General features: G+C 41.1%; 1 protein-coding gene across 1 annotated transcript; it reads left to right on the forward strand.

Moving 5' to 3' along the window:
- Positions 1–673: 673 nt before the first annotated feature.
- Positions 674–19,540, forward strand: RpL30 (ribosomal protein L30). Its single transcript, XM_070094661.1, has 5 exons — positions 674–750; positions 1,098–1,145; positions 5,890–6,035; positions 18,131–18,304; positions 19,488–19,540. The coding sequence occupies exons 1-4, from the start codon at positions 697–699 to the stop codon at positions 18,297–18,299; spliced, it is 417 nt and encodes a 138-aa protein (XP_069950762.1). The 5' UTR covers positions 674–696; the 3' UTR covers positions 18,300–18,304; positions 19,488–19,540.
- Positions 19,541–21,234: the final 1,694 nt, after the last annotated feature.

Consider the following 21,234-nt stretch of genomic DNA (forward strand, 5'->3'; position numbering starts at 1 on the left):
TTAATTTTATTCACAGCTATTGGTGTACATGGAGCAGCAATATATAGATATTTACTGGAGGCCACATAATAAATAGGCTTGCCATTCAGTTTTAACGGTCCAGTTTTACGATACCAATAAACATTTTGGTCTTTGCGGAAGTTGTAAGTCCAAGATTATCACAGACTGTCTGTATATGATGTAGTGGTTTGCATATCACGGCGCGTTTTAGTATGCATAATGGAAAAAAAGGACCCCAATGGAAATAAGTCACTTTGACTTTTTTGGGTTATCCCAGGTTCTCTACACATATGCTGCTATGTATGATAATCTATGTAACTGTATTTGTGTATACCTGAATAAATTTACGATTTTTTTTGTAAATGTAATCGACAAAATGCATGTAAAATTGAGTAGCATACTGTGAAAAATCTGTTCAATTACTGTTTTTAAATGCAATTTTCAATTGTAATATAAATATATAAATCATATTATATAGAGGAGTTTTATAAGAGTCCGTAACTGAAATATGTTTAAGTTTAATAATTAAAAAAAAATATATTCCATTGCTCTGGTGAATAATTTCCTTCACATTAAAAATAAATTACAAAATATATATTTTTAAACTTACATATAATATAAAAAAAATAAAATTAATATCTGTAAAGCCACGGGCTGGTTAATATTGTCGTGATATATTTTCCAGATACTGATGAGATGGGAAGGGAAGCCATGCTGCTTCCTTCTCTCTGCTGCCGTCGTCCTGTCGAGGTGAGTCTTTTCTCTCTCCTGATTATAATGGCATTATTCTTTTTATTTTATGGCTTTATGTGGGAAGTTGTTTGTAGAAGTACATCTTTTCTTAGTGGGTAGTTTGCTAAGGTGTGTTTTACGTGTTAATAGCGGTAATTTATCATGTGAGTGACGTGGCTTTATGCCAGTGAGAGGACTCGTGGTCCAAGGAATTGAACTTATTTTGAACCTTAGCGTCTTCCATCCTCCAGGTGCTAGGTTACCCCCTACGGGTTTATGGTGACTAATGCCTCGCGGGGGGCGATAATTCTTGACTTGAATTATCAACCTGCTGCTTAAATAACTTGAATAATTTTTTTCCTCAGCTTGCCTGGAGTGCATCAGTAGCAACAATGGCGCCTACTAAGAAGTCTGTAAGTATCGCCTGGGTCTTTTTGCACATTATTTTGTTGATTATTCATGTTTTCTAGTTGTGGAGATGTTGCTTGATCTCCGGCCCCTCGAGGGAGGTACCTTCAGTCGATGAATGTGTATTTAACAAAGAAGCACTGCAGTAGGCCTACTGGCTCGTGAGATGTAGGTCCAAGTCTCCTACCGGCTTAAGCCAATGGCCCAACCTAGTCAGGTCGTTACATTCGCTTAAGGAGCTCGGTAACAGACCTAGTGGCACAAGATAGTCAGGTCCCACTCGCCCACCCACCCACACTCACTCTTTTATTTATCTTAAATCTATAAGTCTTAGGTTTTATAACGGTACTTGGGAGTTTGTTCCACTGCACAACTATTACCAAACCAGTGCTTTCCTATATCCTTCAATCTGAATTTTTCCAACTTAAAACCATTCCTGGGAGTCCTGTCTTAGCTAGATATTTTTAATACTATTAACATCCCCTTTTATTTCTATTTTTCCATCTGTACACCTCGGTCATATCTCCCCTAAATCTACACCTTTCTAGAGTACAGATTCAAGAGCCCTCAGTCTGTCCCACATGTCTAACCTGGTTATTAAAGTTACCAGAGGTTTTCGCTTCAGTGACTACTGGAAATCTGTTCCACTAAACTAACCAAACCGGTGCTTTCCTAAATGCATTTTATTTTTCCAGCTGAACCCATTACCGAGGAAGCTGTATCATTTATACACCTCGATTATATCCCGTCCAAATTTATGCTTTTCTAGCATGGTTTCAGTGCCCTGTCATTTCTCTTTGGTAAGATTTTTGAAGCCTTGGATCTAGTGTATTTGTCATTTCTGTAGTGCGGTGACCAGAACTGCACAGCATATTCTAAATGAGGCCCTACTGATTACTTTCCTACTTTAGGTAACCAGAGGACTTTAGTATTAGGTTTGTGAACATGCATGCATTTACGCTTTTTTTGCATTCAATGATTAAGATCAACTCTATAGTTTATAATTGCCATGGTTATTCACTTTCCTACCTGGAGTCTACCTGGAGGTCATTCCATGACCAGGCCTCCCGGTGGATCAGGGCCTGATCAACGAGGCTGTTACTGCTGGCTACATGCAATCCAACGTACAAACCACAGCCCGGCTGATCCGGCAGAGTCTTTAGGTATCTGTCTGGCTCTCTTGAAGACAACAGGGGTCTTCCTGTAATGCCCCTTATTGCTGGTGGGAGGCTGTTGAACAGTCTTGGGCCCCGGACACTTTTTGCGTTTTCATAGTGTACCAGTGACTCCCCTACTTTTCACTGGGGGTATGTTGCATCGCCCTAAAGTCTCTTGCTTTTGTATGGAGTGATTGCTGTGTGCATATTAGTGACCAGTCCCTCCAGAATCTTCCAGGTGTAGATTGATAAATCTCTTACCTGCGCTTTAGTGAATAAAATTAAAGTGCTTCCAGGCGCTCCCAGTAGTTAAGGGGTTTGATGGAACTTGTACATGCAGTAAAGGTTCTCTGTACGTTCTCTAGTTCTGCAGTTTTGCCTGCCTTGAATGGGGATGTTAATGTACAGCAATATTCCAGCCTAGAGAGAGAATAAGTGATTTAAAAAGGATAATCATTGGCTTAGCATCTCTTGCCTTGAATGTTCTCATCCATCCTATGTTTCCTAGCAGATGTGATAGTGGCATTTTTGTGGTCCTTGAAGGCGAGGTCTTCAGACATTACCACACCCGGGTCCTTCGCATAACTTTTTTGCTCTATTATGTGATTGGAGTTTGTAGTATACTCAGTCTTGGTTATTATTTCTACTACTGACCATTGAATCAACCTATCCAGATCTGTAGCACTCTAGTTTCTTCAGAATTAATAAAGTGGCCTGTTTGTCAGTGGTGAACCTTTCTTATACCTACACCAGTGTACTTTGACCAGTATGGAATATTCTTGTAACACTTCCTCCACTTTAATATCTCCCTATTTTTTGCAGACTGTCAACCATGCCTCTATCCAGGAATTTTTTTCTTATTCAGTGTACCACAACTTTACTAGGATATATCCCTCTTGAAGGCCTTACTGAAGTCTGTAGTGTATTTTTTTCTTTACCTTGCACTACCTCGGAAAAAAGTTGAGGTAGGAATGCCTCTGTAAAACGGTACTCATTGAATAGCTTTGGCAATGGATTCCATCAATTTTCCCACAAAGATTAGGCTAACCAGTCTGTATTTCAAAGTTAATGACATGTCTCCTGCCTTTTATGCATCACATTTGTCATTTTGCAAGTTCTTGCAACAGAAATAGCCCCACTCCACAAAGGGGGGCAACAAAGCAATAGCAAAGAACTACAGATCAATAACACTAACATCCCATATAAAAATCTTTGAAAGGGTCCTAAGAAGCAAGATTGCCACCCATCTAGATACCCATCAATTACACAACCCAGGGCAACATGGGTTTAGAGCAGGTCACTCCTGTCTGTCCCAACTACTGGATCACTGACAAGGTCCTAGATGCATTAGAAGACAAAAAGAATGCAGATGTAATATATACAGGCTTTGCAAAAGCCTTTGTGACCATGGCATAATAGTGCACAAAATGCATGCTAAAGGAATAACAGGAAAAGTTGGCAGGTGGATCTATAATTTCCTCACAAACAGAACAGTGTAGTAGTCAACAGAGTAAAGTCTGAAGCGGCTATGGTGAAAAGCTGTTCCACAAGGCACAGTACTAGCTCCCGTCTTGTTTCTCATCCTCATATCTGACAGACAAGGATGTCAGAAACAGCACTGTCTACCTTTGCAGATGACACCCGAATTGGCAAGTGTCTTCCATTGCAGACACTGCAAGGCTCCAGGCAGACATCAACCAAATCTTTCAGTGGGCTGCAGAAAACAATATGAAGTTCAACGATGAGAAATTTAAATTACTCAGATGTGGTAAACATGAGGAAATTAAATCAGTACAAAAATTCTGGCCACAAAATATGTAGTGAAAAACCAACGTCAGTGACCTGGGAGTGATCATGTCGGAGGATCTCGCCTTCAAGGACCATAACATTGTATCAATCGCATCTGTTAGAAAAATTAGTGGATGTATGAGAACCTTCAAAACTAGGGATGCCAAGCCCATGACACTTCAGGTCTCTTGTTCTATGTAGGCTGGAATATTGCTGCCCACTAACAGCACCTTTCAAGGCAGGTGAAATTGCTGACTTAGAAAATGTACAGAGAACCTTCATGGCGCGCATAACTGAGATAAAACGCCTCGATTACTGGGAGCGCTTGAAGTTCCTGAACCTGTACTCCCTGGAATTCAGGTGAGAGATGCCCGATTATATGCACCTGGAAAATCCTAGAGGGACTAGTACTGAACTTGCACACGAAAATCACTCGACGAAAGCAAAAGACTCGGCAGGCGATGCAACATCCCCCTAATGAAAAGCAGGGTAGTCACTAGCACGTAAGACAATACAGTAAGTGTCAGGGGCCCCGAGACTGTTCAACTGCCTTCCAGCATACATAAGGGGGATTACCAATAGACCCCTGGCTGTCTTCAAGCAGGCACTGGACAAGCACCTAAAGTTGGTACCTGACCAGCCGGGCTGTGGCTTGTATACGTTGGATTGCTTGCGGCCAGCAGTAACCGCCTGGTTGATCAGGCGCTGATCCACCATGAGGCCTGGTCACAGACCGGGCTGTGGGGGCGTAGGCCCCAGAACTCTCTCCAGGTTAACTCCAGGCTATGCTAGTTTGTAGTGATAATGTTCCTAAGACTAAGATAATGTGTTATAACACTTAAGAACAGTTCATCTGGGGCTGAGGTTTTGTTTGGTATTAATCTTATTTCTGATGACCATGTAATTAGTGACTGCCAGACTAATTTGTCCTGACTAATAACTCTGGAATTTAGCTAGTGTTTTGTAAGAATCTGGGTGAAGTAAGTGTTGATTGTAAATTTCCTTGCCACCGACAATAAGTTGGCCTGAATAACTTGGCCCTAATCATAATATATGCCTGGAAAAACCATTTGGGGTGGTCCATGAATCACCTGCAACTTAATAATCTCTTGGCTTTTGTACCTTTTGATTTCTCTATCCTTGCTGCACCATTTAAAACCATGCTTCATTGGTGTGCTTGTATCATGTAGTCCCATTATTTTTTTTTTTTCCACTAGCCCCCCTTCCTGTAATTTATGGTTTTCCCAATTTTTCATAGACCAATTCCCTGGAAAGTCCACCCAAAATGTCTTAGTTTATTCAGGTATACACAAATAGTTACATAGAATTATCATGCATAGCATATGTAGATAACCTAGGATAACCCAAAAAAGTCAGTGACTTGTTTCCATTGGGGTCTTAATATCCAATATTTCATTGAATAGTTTTTCTGGCCTTGCTGTTGCCTATTAATTACAAATTACTTGTACATGTAATCCCCTCCCCACTAAAAAATTCTGCAACTTAATCTACCAGCTGTGTAACTCTTTGGGTTTAATGCTTAATTCAGTTGTGTTGTATATTCAGAATAGCCTAAGAACCTTCAATTTTAAGTGTTGAATTTTATGGGCCCTTTGCCATGATATTGCTCAATTTTTCTGATGGTAAAAGTTGGAGAGTGGGGGGGAGGGAGGCTACACAATTTAGCCTATAGTAATTAGGTATCCAGTAATTAAGATTGCTTGTACCAAAGCATGTGTATAAATGCCCTGCACCTAAATGCAACATGGAAAATGTAATGTCTAATAATTATTTTTTCTTGCAGAAAAAGGCTATAGAGAGTATTAACTCTCGGTTGGCTCTTGTAATGAAATCTGGCAAATATGTGCTAGGATACCATCAGACTCTGAAGTGTCTTCGTGCAGGAAAAGCAAAACTGGTCATCATTGCAAACAATACACCATCTCTCAGGTGAGACAGAGAAGTAGACCTTCACATGGTGCCCCCCTATCCTATTGAATTGGTACCAACTTTTCCCCAAGCTGGTGCCAAAATATGGATACTTAAGAATTTTTTTTTTTAGGGGGCAAGCTGCAGTTTTAACTAAAATGCCTTTTCATGCAAGCATGGGTTGACATTTTGGTTGAATTGCTGTCAGTGTGACGGTTTATGGAGTCTCTTTACCGTCTTCTCTCGCATTTAATGGTAAGTTCTATTAATCCTCTTTAATTACTAAAGAGTGCTTTTTGCATTGCTTTTCAGGGAAAAATTTAATGTAACTGGATTTTATACCCCTCCCCCTCCAGAATTTTTTTTTTTCACATTTGTACACATTTCAAGCCTTTCAGTGGCAGCCATGTGGAATTCTTTATTTACTAAAAGTACATACATGTCGGCTATGCCTGTATACCTTGTACATCAATGACTTACTGCTATATAGAAAGCTCCTTGTTATGCAGAGCATTTTGGGCTAATTAGGCCAGTCCCAGGATGCAACCCACACCAGTTGACTAATACCCAGGTACCCATTTTACTGATGGGTGAACTTGTACAACCGGTGTAAGGAAACGCTTCCAATATTTCCACCTCTTCGCCGGGAATCGAACCTGGACCCTCGCCGTGTGAATAGAGCTTTTGCCTCCAGATCAGGGTCTTTGTAAACACACAACTTTCCTTGTGTAGTATATACAAAGTGTAGTTGAAATGTAATAAACGTGCTCGAAGAAAGCCACTAGCCTGTATGCAGTTCGTTGAATAATCTGCATATAACTGTACCCGTACAATTCAAACCTGTGTTAAAGGGTCAGCAGTTTAATATAAAAGTTGCCTAGGGATGTGATTAATCGACAGGAAATATTTTGATACCAGGAATCTTATTTTATTTAGGGGGGACCATTTTTAAATTTGTGTAAAATTGGCCACATTAGACTTCTCTACTTTATAGAGCAGTGTAATAGTCGAATGGGTGGTATTGTGTGCTCAAACAATAGCACAAAGGCATACTTGTGAATTTATTTATTTGGTCTCGTGGAACAATAGAATTTGCTTAAAATTAGTACTAGGGTGAAATTGCCAATGTTTAAATTTTGCTGAGACTACAAACTTTGCATTTGTGTGATTCTGTAATTATTTTGTCAAATTTTGTTACTTTGGTGTCATTGCTTTCACAAACTTGTAGAATTTCTTTTAAAAGGGGGTAGCGGTATTAATTTTTTTTTTGGGGGTGGCTGGGGCTGGGTAGTGAAAGGGTTAACGAGCCATCAGTCGTAATTTAAGAATCTGTTAATTGAATCCCTTCACTGTCAGGACCCTTAAAATTAAAATGGTTGTAAATTTTTTAAAAATGTTTAAGAACCTTTTTAATGAAAGTAATGATACCAAAAATATAAAATTTGTTGGAAACTTTTGTGCCTAAGCTAGAAGCTTAGGCATAATTTATGAATTGGCAATTTTTGTCTGTCGTATATTAAACCAATTGCATTGCTCAATTTGACAATTTGCTATTTTGCTAGTATTCATTAAATTATATTGAGAATAAAAGACTGCCCATTCACCTATCAGACCTTGCAAAGTGCACTAAGTTTGTAATTTGGCCAGTTTTGCACAATTCCAATTTGGTGGTAGTGTATATCTTGCATTCAATTAAATGATACCAAGTAAAAGCCAATAAAACCATATACAGTGGACCCCCGGCTTACGATATTATTTCATTCCAGAAGCATGTTCAGGTGCCATTACTGAACGAACTTGTTCCCATAAGGAATATTGTGAATTAGATTTTTTATATTTTTATTTTAAAAAGTCACAATAAAAGATATAAAATAAAATAATACAATAATTAGCCATTTGCGAAGACAATGATCTACCGTCAACCCCCATCAGATCCTAAGTGTCACAATCGTATTGTATTAAAGGGTAAACCATCACCTAACAATGAAAAGAGCATAACACCTGCTCGGAAAATACATTAACAGTTTAAACCTACAATACACTCCTGTTACACTGTACAATAAAACCCCCATGCACAAAGCACACAGAAGATATGATAAACATTAGAAATAAAAACATTATACATTACAGTAATGAAACAAAAGGCAAACCTAAGAGTTCAATAAAATTGCCAAGACATACCACCATAATACGTCCCGCAAGTTGCTGGAACCACTTAACAGAATAAAATAGCGAGAGCTCCAGCACGAAACAAAACCATTAACAAACAAAGCTTACGATTTGTCAGTGCTCGCACCAACCCCCCACTGCTCTGTTGAATAAGACCCCTTGCACACGTTGCACTGTAAATGTCATACAACCCACAAATTTTAAAAGGCTACAGAACATTGATCTAAACGTTAGGCAAAACAAAGCCTATGATTAACATTACATTAGGCCATATCACACTGGAAACCCCCCACCTAAACACTGAGCAGGACACAGCTGCAAATAAAAGATTTAACAGTATGTATAAAAGTAAAATCCATACAAATAACAAAATCCTATCGTAAGGTATCAAAATGATCTAGTTACAGTACATGTAAACCTTATTTCCGTATGTGAAGCACAAAATTAAGTGTGCGAAAATTAAATTGTACCATGCTTTGACATGAGAAATTAATAACAAGCCTAAATCTGGCAATAACATTAACGTAGAAATAAAATGCAAAACATTCTTTGCCATAATCACGCCATAATATCCGGTGCTATTACAACCTCAAGAAATGTATGATGAACACATTTAACATGCATACCCAACTTGTATACCCACCACATACTTGCGACTAAAGGGAAATCCGCTAAAACCCAACAAGCAAAATGTACACCCTGATCTACCATTTACACTTAATTAAATATTGTGATAGTAGGTTTATATACATATATCTCAGATTATAGAAGCCATTTGAAGGCTAACTCTAACCTGCTCTTCAGGGCCTCGAATCATTATTGCTACGTCCCTATTTGTCAAACAACCGTAGATTCCAGATACCTTTTAAAGAACCATACATCAAGTACATACTGTTTTGAATATGCTTGAGCTAAGCCAAGCATTAACAGGATATATACACGTATGACTGTCACGTTCACCTGTTAGATACACAACAGGACATTGCTGGAGATTCTCATGCGTCGGTGTTCGATATTTATCAATTTGTATCACAATACCAATACAGTTATCTTAAATGTCAACCCTAGGGTACATCAGTGTACAACTAATAGACTAGGGTCGCCAATGTATGGCAGGGATTGCTCAAACCCCTAGTTTCAAAATCTAACCTTGAGTTGTCATACTGACTGCAATTTCAATATAGCATGTTGATTCTGCTACACAAATGGTGTGTATTATAAAAGGTTATTGTACAGTTTATGCGATCTATTCACTTGGCATACAATATAACATAAAATTTTTTCCAAAGCCCCAGTTCGTTCTTGTTTATACCTTCTAGACCTTACATAACCGCCCCTTCCCAACGTTTCATCATTATTCCTCACCATTTCGAATCGGTCACCCTCGCCCACACTTTACGGTACTAATGCCCATAAATCATGAACATGGAAATTACAATATCCCGCCGAAAAAGTCTAAAGCCATCTACCTCCAGCAATCTCTTCCTCTGCTGTGTACCATAAAAAATCGCTGCCAGTGCCCTGATCCTCTCTTGCTGATACGTGTGTGCAGGCCCATGAGTATATACAAAGTCAGTGACTAGATATCCAATTGCCCTTTGTACTGGCAACCCTCCCCCCCCCCCCCACATCTAGACTTAATGCTCTTAAGACTAATTCCCCCACCTCCCACCATATGTATAACTGCTAAACCACACTTGCCACTTCCAATCTTGCAAAAATACGCTGCGTGGAAAGCAGTGTCAACACCCCCCCCCCCCCACTCCTTTCCCACTTGCACACGTCTATTTGCTAAAACCTCCCTGGAAGGCAGTATATTGTGAAGGAATTTATACATGACCTCCCGTACCCCGGCCCCCAATCGTAACTCCAAGCGACCCCAAATATCACGCCATGCATACATTGGATATATACCCTCTATGCTAGCCACCCCCTCCCTCTCACCCTTGCCAGTTTTCTAATCTTGATTTGACTTGGATCCCTTGCATAAATTAAAACCCTCAGCATGTTCTCGCATCTCGTAACATCCCCACCATTCATCCATCGTACCAAATCCCCTCGAATCCAATTCAAACCTGTACCAACCCTCCGACCCTCGCACAAATAACTGTTTAACGTACATACCTAAGATTCTCGTGTGCAGATTCATTAACCCCAGTCCACCCCGACTAGTCGGTAAATACACATCTCTCTAACCAATCACAACCAGAACCCCATATATATCTAAATACACGCTTCAATAAACGTTTCTCATCACGCGCAACTAAAGCACATTCGCCACAACTACACGCTGATGCAAACTTAAGCCTCCTGCATGCAACCTTGCCAATCGACCTAACACCCTATCCACAACCTCGCTCGAATTTACCTTCCTCGCTTCTGAATGTTTCTCGTATGTACAATCCCACATACCTTGATGTGATTTACTAAAGGCCAACCCTCCTCCTTACCTATTTCCCCACTAATGCTATCTCCCATGTGCATAAGCATTGACTTTTCCTTTTTGATCATCCCCATTGCTCTCCCAAAAAGTTCCACCAATTCACCCACTTTTCGTAAATCCTGTGATCCCCTATATAAAATTGTCATCCACATAGCCTACGATTCCCGCTTTTATCCCCACCCTCCCTCGCATTTTACCCTCATTCACACACCCATACAGCTGTGAAAAAAGGGTCCTGAAGTAACTCAAAGAATCTGCGATACAGGACACCCCTGCCTCAAACCAAGTTTCATTCCAATTAAATTCCCTAACCTGCCATTTATCTGTACCCTAAACATAGCCTGCTCATACAATGCCATCGTCCAACTTACAATTTCCTGCCCGAATCCTTTCCACTGCATGAACTTCCATAAAGCCTCACGCTCCACACAATCGTATGCCGCGTGCCAGTCCAAAGCCCGTATTCCCCCTGCATTACCCTTCCCGCTTTTGTCAATGAACCTGCGTATAATACCTTGCCCCACACACATTTATCTTCTGGGTACCCCATATTGCCCTTCATCCAATACCTTCTCTAACCCTTTTAATTCTATTACCGAACATTTTCGCAAATATTTTATAATCGCCACACATTAATGATATCGACCTATAATTTTGGGTACTGTTCCCCGTAGCCTTTTTTGGAATCATAACCACAACACCTGTTCTTTGTTCCACCAGTCTTCCACTTGTTTTCATTTCGTTAAATACCACTAGAAAGTCGCTTAGGCATTCCCAGTTTTCCTTACAGAAATCACAAGGGATACCATCGATCCCCGGTGATTTCCCAGCACTCGCTCTCCACCTCTAGCCTAACCTCCTCCTCGCTTATGCATCCATTCAAATTCATTAAATCCTTATTCTCTAAATCACAACATACCCATTCACCCATTTTTTCTAGCACCTCTTTAGAGATCCCCACATTTTCATATTGCGATTCATACCATTTATCCACATAGCAACTCATTCCCTCGGTTGTCGTAATGTACTGTCCCCTGCTATACGCCACCATTTGCTCGTGCACTTCCAATCCCATTAATTCTGTCTCCCTTCGGCGTTTGCCCTGCTCCCGCAGGACAACTGCCGAAGGGCGATCTCCCCATAATACCACCTGTATACCACTCGCTATCCGTGCCGCATCAGTTACGATTATGGATATCCCCTATCATGCGCTTTTTTTAAATTTCCGCCACTGAGTACACCCCCGTACCATTCACATAACATTCCTGCAGTTGACTTTCCAGATAAGACAGTTCCTCATTGCATTTTCCGTTCCTCTACCCCACTCTTCTGATAGAAGACCCTCACCTTCCTCTTGCCAACCGTGTCCCACCACTCATTATCACTCCCTACTCTACGGTTATCCCACCATTCCTTCCATACACTTGCAAAAGATTCCCTCACGCTCCTTTTACGCATTAACCCAACGTTCATTTTCCAGGAACCCCTGTACCACCTCGGTAATCCCTCCCAATCCACGTCCACCATGACTCCTCTATGGTCCGAGAAACTCACATTTAGAGCACAAACGGTTTGAACCATGATTCCCCTAGAAACATGTATGCGGTCCAATCGCGCTGCATACTCCCTCCTAATGAATGTATGTACACTCCTCCCTACTTCATCCCCCCCCCCCCCCCACATCAATGACATTCACACCCCGCAGTAAGTCCCCTAAAAAACCCGAAAAAAAAAAAACCTTCCCCTAGGTTCAACATCCTTGCGGTGATGAAGACGATTCCAATCCCCCCCAATGATTGTGACGGCTGGCAGCGACCTTAAATGATACACCAAAACATCCCTAAAAAAAATTTTTTTTATTCACATATCACTTTCCGCTGGCCCATAGACACCGATGAATCCCACCTGCACCCCACCCTATGCCCCAACCACCCTCCCCTCCTCCCAAACCTCACAGGTATGTAAAGAAAATGGGCTGGCCTCTTTTATTAACACTGCCACACCTTTCACTCTGCTAGAACAGCCCATGTACACTACATATTCAGGAATTATCAATTTCCCTAGAGATTTGCAATTGTTCCTGTAAAAACACAACGTCAGGAACCTTTTTCCTTAATGCCACCAGACGGTTACTCTTGTCTGATTTCAAACCATTAACATTTAGTAATACTCCTGAAGGTTTCATTGATGGTTTACCCTTGGATATCTTAACACTCTTAACACCTTTGCGATTCTCTTCCCCCACGTCCTCCTATGCCTTCCTCTATCTTGCTGAACATTTTTGAATCGCCCACTCCTCTACGGGTCTCGTCGTGCCATACCTTTTTCCCAGATCTTTGTCCGGGAGTTAGAACGTCGTCACTATCTGTCGTCGCTGCAGCCCTTTTGCGACAGCTACGATCGATGATCATATCGACTTCGGATCTATCATCCCTGTTCTACAGTCGACTTTGTCGCCTCCCTCTCCCTCTTGTACACGTACATCCTCAAGCCCACCCTGGAGTCCATCAGCTGTTGAAGCTTCCAACAATATTTAAAGCCTTTTGGATGGATGCCTCCATGTCATCCTGAGCGGGTGCGTAAGCATCCTCCAGCGTCGCCGACACCACGCCTACGTCCTTCTCCACACCCTGTAGTTACACAGGCAGGCGACTCCTGACTCCCCCTCGACCTTCGCACTCCAGAGTTTCCCACGCTGTGTAGCCCCAGCGTATGACTGCGGTGCCGCTGTCACCTCCGTCCTCGTCGTGACCTCTGGTCTTCTACGCCTCGTCAGACATTGTGCTGCTAGGTGGTCATACACCCCACGGTCTGCACGTGCGCCTTTGACCTGAATGTTACACTTGCGTTTGGAAGTCATCCCTTACCACATAAGACGGTATCGGGTGCTTAAGGGACATTTTCAAAGAAAACGACCCTCCTGGCATGCCAACAAGGGGGCTGTCACTCCAGCGTCCCAACGCCGCCAGATGCACAGTGCCGCAACGGTCAAATACATTCCTTAAATTGCTTTCGTCCGCTTCAAAGGGTACATTGCGCACCTTCACCCATGTGTAAACACTGGAGACATCTCGAAGGCGGACGATAACACCAGGGTTAACTGTCTTTTATCACATCCTGGTATTTAGCAACCATATTCTCATAGGTGCAGCCTTGTCTGAATTTGACGAATAACCTCGTATTGCCATTTAATGCTACACCGTAAGTCTTCATTGGCAATTCCATACGTATCTCTCAGGATTGCCGTCAGCAGAACGAGTATTCTGACTATTAAATAAACCAGTCACTAAATCAAGGCAGTGTTGACGCGCCTGCGTCCTCCTTCCGCCATTGTGAGTAGACTGGTGAAAACTGCACAGACTAGATGAAGCAGGAGCTACTGCGCAGCCTGCCCGCACAGCCTGAGAGCGATGCGAACAATCGTGTGAATTAGATTAGTCCTTTTCAGACCCCCAAACACACGTACAAACGCACTTACATAAATACTTAAATAATTGGCCGCATTGGGAGCTGATCGTAAAGCGGGTGTCCACTGTACTTTTATCTTTTCCCATCAAATTCCACATAGGGGTAGTAATGTTTTCACTGTACACCATGAATTTTTATCTGCCAAAATTTACTGCTCACAGCTTTGAGGGAGAAAATGTCAAAACTAGATCTACACAAGGGACCCTGGTGTTTAACTTTCATGTTCAAGAGTGAAAACTAAAAGTTTAAGGGTTAATCAGGCGTGTAATAACTCCAGGTGGTTGATTAAGCTAAGCAGGTGCTATTCCACAATGTTTGTATTTGTACAATACACTTGTTAATGCTATTTCTTAAAAGCTGTTCTGGTGCATGCTCCATTGGCACTAGATTGACTATTTTAGTTGCCATAGTAGTTACAGACCCCACAACATTTATTTCCTTTGGAAGTTTGTAGTATCACTTGCTAGTAGGCATGCCTTGTTTAATGTTGGTATTTCCATGATCTGAGTACTAGATCATGAATGGTTTAGACCAATTAAATTCTTAGTGTTCTAGTACATTGGTATTCAAAATGTGAATTTTCATTATAAAGAAAGTTATAGATTGTAGGATGGCCAGTAGGCTTGTCTAGAAATACCTTGTCATGCAACATTCTGAGCACACTACCTATCAGCCATTAACAATGACTTGATTCCCTTCATTGTTAGCAGTGTGTTTTTTCATTTACCAGTCATTATGAAAATAAGATTTTTATGGCATGCCTTGCAAACGATATTGCTAATTTGTTTGTATTTAGTAAATGTTGTGTATATATTGTAGGGGGAGGGACTTTTCACATTTTGCTAATTTTTTTTACACATCTCGACTAGCTATGCAGAATTGCTAGTGGTTTAATTGCTTGCTATAAGGCACGACTTAGTCGTGCCTTTTAGCAAGCAATTCTTGTTTAGGCTTTGGTTACTTGTTAGTTTTAGTGGTTCAAGACTTGTGTTATGGGTACATAATTAAACTTGACCTATTTTTAACCTTTGATAACCCTGTGGCCTGATGCCCAATCACTTTTCATAAACCAGTTAACTTAATGAAATTGACTTTAAAACTTAACAATAAAATTTGTGTTAAGCTTCCTCTGAGGAAAATGCATTAGTAAGAACAAGCTCGGTTGTAATGCTAAACGGGGGATACGAAAGTACAATACTTGTGTGGATCCTAACTGGTAGCAGGTAGATTTACTAATGGAATAAAAGCATTCATCTTTTTAGACCTTCCCTCCCCCCAGTTGTCCTTGCAACTGAAACATAGTATACATGTTAAAAATATATCTATTCTGCCTACCATCCCTTTGCCTCCAAAATTTTTAATAGTATAATGTTGATTGACAGTTCCTGAAAAGTGTAAGAAAGGTCAAATGAACACCAGTGGAAGATAGGGATACATTCCTGACATTCCCCTCTCCCTTCCCCACACAAAAGGCAAAGAACTTTCTTTGAAGTCTCTGTAATTAAACTTTAAATATTTTTTTATTCATTAAAGTTGCTTGTTAACAAATTTATGGGCGAGGGTTAACCCTGCAAAAACATATGAAGAGTAGTTGTACAATTATTACCTGACACCTCCACAGCGAAGCACCTAGAAACAGGCTACCACGTAGTTGTCCATAAAAAGAATTTGCCAAATGAAACCTCAGGTTATCAATCCTGTTATGGTTGGGTTTGACAATACAAGGGTCTATCCATCTTATGTACAGGAGGGCCCCAATTATACAGCAGGTTAAGCTCTGCGTTACCCTGTAAAGCGAAAATAGATTCATATAGAAACAAAGGAGCACTGCAGCAGGCCTACTGGCCCATGCGAGACAGGTCCAATTCGCCCACTCGTGTATTTAACTAACCTACTTTTTTAAAACTACACGATGTTTTAGCTTCAATGACAGTACTCTGAAGTTTGTTCCACTCATCCACCAATGTTGGCAAACCAGTGCTTTCCTATGTATTTTCTAAATCTAAATTTTTCCAACTTAAAACCATTGCTGTGAGTCCTGTGTTGATTAAATGTTGTTAGCACTTTATTTTACATTTCTAACATTTCCATTTATACACCTTAATCATAACCCCCTAATTCTACACCTTTCTAGTATAGTGCAGATTCAGGGCCCTTACTCTATCCTTGTAGGAGAGATTTGACACATGGGATCATCTTTGTCATCCTCCTTTGTAAGTTTTAAAGTGCCTTTATTACCGTTCGGTAGTATGGCGACCAGATCTGTGCAGCATAAGAGGCCTAACCAACGATGTATACTAGTTGAATAAATAACCTTGCGGACTCTGTTAGATGTACTTCTTGATATGAAGCCAAGAACTCGATTTGCATTTTCAAATATTTACACCCAGTTGTTTGGGCTTTAAATTACTGCCAACCAGAACTCCTAAGTTTCTTTTGCAGTCAGGTATTAAGATAGCCTAATTAATAAAATGTTTACATTATCATATTGAGCAGTAGAGCTGGGCCTAAAAAATTCATATGCAGTACACACGTGTACCTTAAAATATTTTTGTCCTTTGCTTAATGAGTGGTGAATATTTATTGTAGTATGTGAATAAATGAAGAATGGTTGTAATTGAAAGCCTCTATCTTAGCAAAGCTGTAAAGCGGGGTTGCCCTCTATGGGGTCTAGCCTTGTATTTACTGTGCTCAATGATAAATATGGCTATAAATGGTAGCAAGTAATAAAGATTGCTTTAAAGATACTTTCAACTGGGAGCATTAAAGGCTTGTTAGTCTAGCAGTGGAATTGTGCAGGCATGAAGTTAATCATCTGCATAATTTATGAATGCTATTTCACTTATTTTAACTCCCGTTCTCTTTGACTGTATTTAGTTTACTAGTACGTGTGCCTTTCATTCTGTTGAAAACTGCTATAGTGTACAAAGTCTAATTTTTTAAGTTTTACTAACTTAAATAATACCAATAGTGCATAATAAATGTAAGACTTTACAGGCAGATTTTCCAGTTTATCACATCCTCAGGCTTCTCTTAATTTGCTTTAGATTTTGTATTCAATAATCGCACCAATCTTATAGAATAAAAATTTGTATAAATAGTGGCAAATGAGGACCTTTAAGCCCAATAATGTAAATCTTGCTTCCTTGGAAATTTGCCTAGAATGAAATTTATAGCTTATTAATAATCTGTTGCATGGATCCCAAATGTTAAGTTTGATTAACAAGTGTTGCCAAATTTTCCCAAGCTAAATAGGTACTGTCCTGACTGCAAGATGCATAGGTACTCTTATATTAGTGTGATTTTTGAATATTAAATTTCACTATTTTTACTAAAGTGGCAGGTGTATACTTGACTGTTTCCACTACTGTTCTCATTGAGGCACCTTTGCCAAATGTATGAAACTGCTGCAGGGATGTTTGGAAGCAATTGGATCCATGCCAGGGTGCTGGGAATAGGTTCAGTAATTTGTCATAGGGCACATTTCAGTTCTTGGAACTGGAACGGCACTGTTAGTGTTTACCATTAAAAATTTGAAGTACACATAGGATCTCATGTTACAGGCAAAAAAGTCCATCAGGAATATCAAATACACATCCAGTTACAATAACCTCAGTTGACATGCCTATTTTAATTAATATTTGCTTCTGTATTCTGGTTGACAGTTAATTCAAATTTTGTAAGATGGGTAGTAGTAAGCAGTTGGTGGGCTTTATACTTTGCCATTTATTGACTGGCCTTTAATCTTCAAAACTTGCATTGTTGGATACTTAATAGCAAGAAAATTTGTGGTATTCCTATTACCCTTAGGGATTTCGATGTGAATGTTTGCTTAACGCACTATAGGCCCTCCGCCACGCCAGATTTTAATAAATCTGGTGCCTATGGTTGGGCCAAAAGGAATTGTCTGTTGGAAGCAAACCTCTTAAAATAAGAGTGCTTGTGCCGAATTTCAGACACACAAGAATTTATATTTAAAGAAGTGGCTATTTTTTTTATAATTTGGATTTCATGTAAACTTTATTTTATTATCCAGGAAGTCTGAGATAGAGTACTATGCCATGTTGGCAAAGACTGGTGTCCACCATTACTCTGGAAACAATATTGAATTAGGGACTGCATGTGGTAAATACTTCAGAGTGTGTTCCCTTGCAATTACTGATCCTGGAGATTCGGATATTATTCGAACAATGCCAACGGAATAAACTAGGTAAGTAAAAGTTTATATCCCTGGCAGGGTGGCTAGAATGTTAAAATTCTGAGCACATGTTGGTGGTTCCTACTATCTATATTGTGTGCACATTTGTGTATTGTCAAATGCTATGTTGTCTGTATAGTGATCTTAGGTGGAAATGCAGTGAAGCTTATTTTTTTTTTTATCATTTAAATTGTTCTGTACATAACCGTTCATATCCCCCTCCTTTGTTTACCATAACTGGGGACACACGTTCATATCCCCCTCCTTTGTTTACCATAACTGGGGACACACTGAAGTTAACTTGATGGACAAGCCTACTGAATATTTTTGTTGCTAAAAATCTTTAAATTTTATACTTTTAGCCCTGTTACATATCAGATTGGAATTTAACTATCATATAATTTTGCTTATTTTGCTTTGACACTGGAAATTTTCCAGTTAGCCCCCCCCCCCCTCTTCCTCCCCAGCTTAGATGTCCCTCCAAGCTGCATAATCACCATGTATCACCCTCAGGCTCCTTCAGGATTACAGAATACACCCCAGTTCCAGTAACTTAAATTAACTTTCCTAATAATTTAACTTAATATTTGCTTCTGTTTTCTAGTAGCCAGTTACCGTTTTTAATTTGTAAGAACGGTGGTTTAATTTAAGAGCTGGTAGTGGGCTTGTTTGCCATCTTTATTAATTTGGAATCTTTCATTCCATTATTTAATATAAATTTGTTTAATGATTTAAGTATTTTCATTTTGGGTCACCCTGCCTCGGTGGGAAATGGCCGCAGTAAAAAAAATAAAATTAATTTAATTGTGGTAGTTGCTCATAGTTCTTAGTTACATCTAGGTATTTTGATGCGAATATTTGCTTAATGTACTATTGGCCCACCGCCACGCCAATTTTTAATAAATCCGGTGTTTGTAGACGGGCCAAAGAAAAGGGTTGTCTGTAGGAAGCAAGCCTCTTAAGATAGAGCACTTGTGCCAAATTTCGGACACACAAGAGTATATTTCAAGGAGTACTGGGTTTTTGTGGATTGAGGTTGAATACCTCCCATTCCTTGGGTGTTATGCAGCTTAGAATATGAGAACTTTAATTAAAAATCATTTTGCTTACAAATTTACCATGCATTAGCAAAATGTGCAAGTGTTCTATTTATTACTACCGGAACAGATTTTAGTACTTCAAATTTCTTTTACAGGATCCAGGAGATGAAGTTACCTGCGTGCTCCTAAAATAAAGTAATCAGTTTCATTTTTGTTTTATCTAAGCCTTAGAAGGGCCCAAAATAATTTTGCCCAGGTTCAAAATTTAGTATGTTTGATTTATAAGTTTTTTATTGTTTTAAGATAAAAAAATTGTGTATACTGTGAAGGACTATGCCAAAGGAATTGAGTCTTCCCCATTATCAATTCATTGCGCTGATAAGCAGGTACATGGAATTTACTAACCATCGCCCGTAACGCCTTCTGGCCATTGACAGTGCCACCTTTCACATGAACCCCCTCTTTAGACTGAATTACCTTTGCCCCCCTCCCTCTCCCCCCTCCCTCTCCCCCCTCCCTCTCCCCCCTCCCTCTCCCCCTCTATCTCCCTCCCCTTCTCTCTCTCTCTCTCCCTCCCCTTCTCTCTCTCTCCTCCCCTTCCTCCCTTCTCCTCTCCACCTCCTTCTCCCTCCCTTCTCCTCTCTCTCCCTCCTTCCTCCCTTCTCTCTCTCTCTCCTCCCCTTCCTCCTTCTCTCTCTCCCTCCCCTTCTCCCTCCTTCTCTCTCTCCTTCTCCTCCCTTCTCTCTCTCCCTCCCCTTCTCCTCCCTTCTCTCTCTCCCTCCCTTCCTCCCTTCTCCCTCCTTCTCTCCTCCTTCTCCCTCCTTCTCTCCCCTCCCTTCCCTCCCTTCTCTCCCTCCTTCTCTCTCCCTTCTCTCTCCCCTTCTCTCTCCCCTTCTCTCTCCTCTCTCTCCCTCCTCCTCCCTTTCTCTCTCCTCCTCCCTCCTCTCCCTCCCCTCTCCTCCCCTCCCGCCCTCCCCTTCTCTCTCCTCCCACCTTCCTCCCTTCTCTCTCTCTCCTCCCTTCCCCTTCCTCTCTCTCCTCCCCTTCTCTCTCTCTCCCTCCCCTTCCCTCTCTCTCTCCCTCCCTTCCCCTTCTCCTCTCTCCTCCCTTCTCCTCCTTCTCTCTCTCCCTCCTTCCCTCCCCTTCTCTCTCTCTCCCTCCCCTTCCCTCCTTCTCTCTCTCTCCTCCTTCTCCTCCTTCTCTCTCTCTCCCTCCCTTCTCTCCCTCCCCTTCTCTCCTCCTTCCTCTCTCTCCCTCCCCTTCTCCCTCCTTCTCTCTCTCTCTCCCTCCCCTTCTCTCCTCCTTCTCTCTCCCTCCCTCTCTCTCCTCCTCCTCCCTCTCTCTATCCTCCTCCCCTCTCTCCTCTGTCTCCTCTCTCCCTCCACACCTATTCTCTCTCTCTCCTCCCCTTCCCCTTCTCCTCTCTCTCCCTCCCCCTTCTCTCTCTCTCTCTCCCTCCTTCTCTCTCCTCCCCTTACTCTCTCTCTCTCTCCCTCCCCTTCTCTCTCCCTCCCCTTCTCTCTCTCCCCTTACCTCCTCTCTCCTTCTCTCCCTTCCTCTCTCTCCCCCTTCTCTCTCTCCCTCCTTCTCTCTCCCTCCCCTTCTCTCTCTCTCCCTCCCCTTCTCTCCCTCCTTCTCTCTCTCTCCTCTCTCCTCCCCCTTCTCTCTCCCTCCCTTCTCTCTCTCTCCTCTCCCTCCTTCTCTCTCCCACTCCCTTCTCTCTCTCTCCCTCCCTTCCTCTCTCTCCCTCCCTTACTCTCTCTCTCCTCCCCTTCCTCCACATATATACTTCATATAACCCTATTATATATATATATATATATCACCACCCTTATATATATATATATATATATCCCACCCTACTATATATATATATATATTATATATCAAACTATATATATA

Source organism: Cherax quadricarinatus, chromosome 47, assembly GCF_038502225.1.
Source record: "Cherax quadricarinatus isolate ZL_2023a chromosome 47, ASM3850222v1, whole genome shotgun sequence".
Taxonomy (NCBI): Eukaryota; Metazoa; Arthropoda; class Malacostraca; order Decapoda; family Parastacidae; genus Cherax; species Cherax quadricarinatus.

Coding starts and splice junctions, on each gene's coding strand:
- RpL30 (XM_070094661.1), top strand. CDS start 697: ATGGGAAGGGAAGCCATGCTGCTTCCTTCTCTCTGCTGCCGTCGTCCT. Junction 1,146..5,889: donor TGGCGCCTACTAAGAAGTCT/GTAAGTATCGCC, acceptor TTTTTCTTGCAG/AAAAAGGCTATAGAGAGTAT. Junction 6,036..18,130: donor AACAATACACCATCTCTCAG/GTGAGACAGAGA, acceptor TTTATTATCCAG/GAAGTCTGAGATAGAGTACT.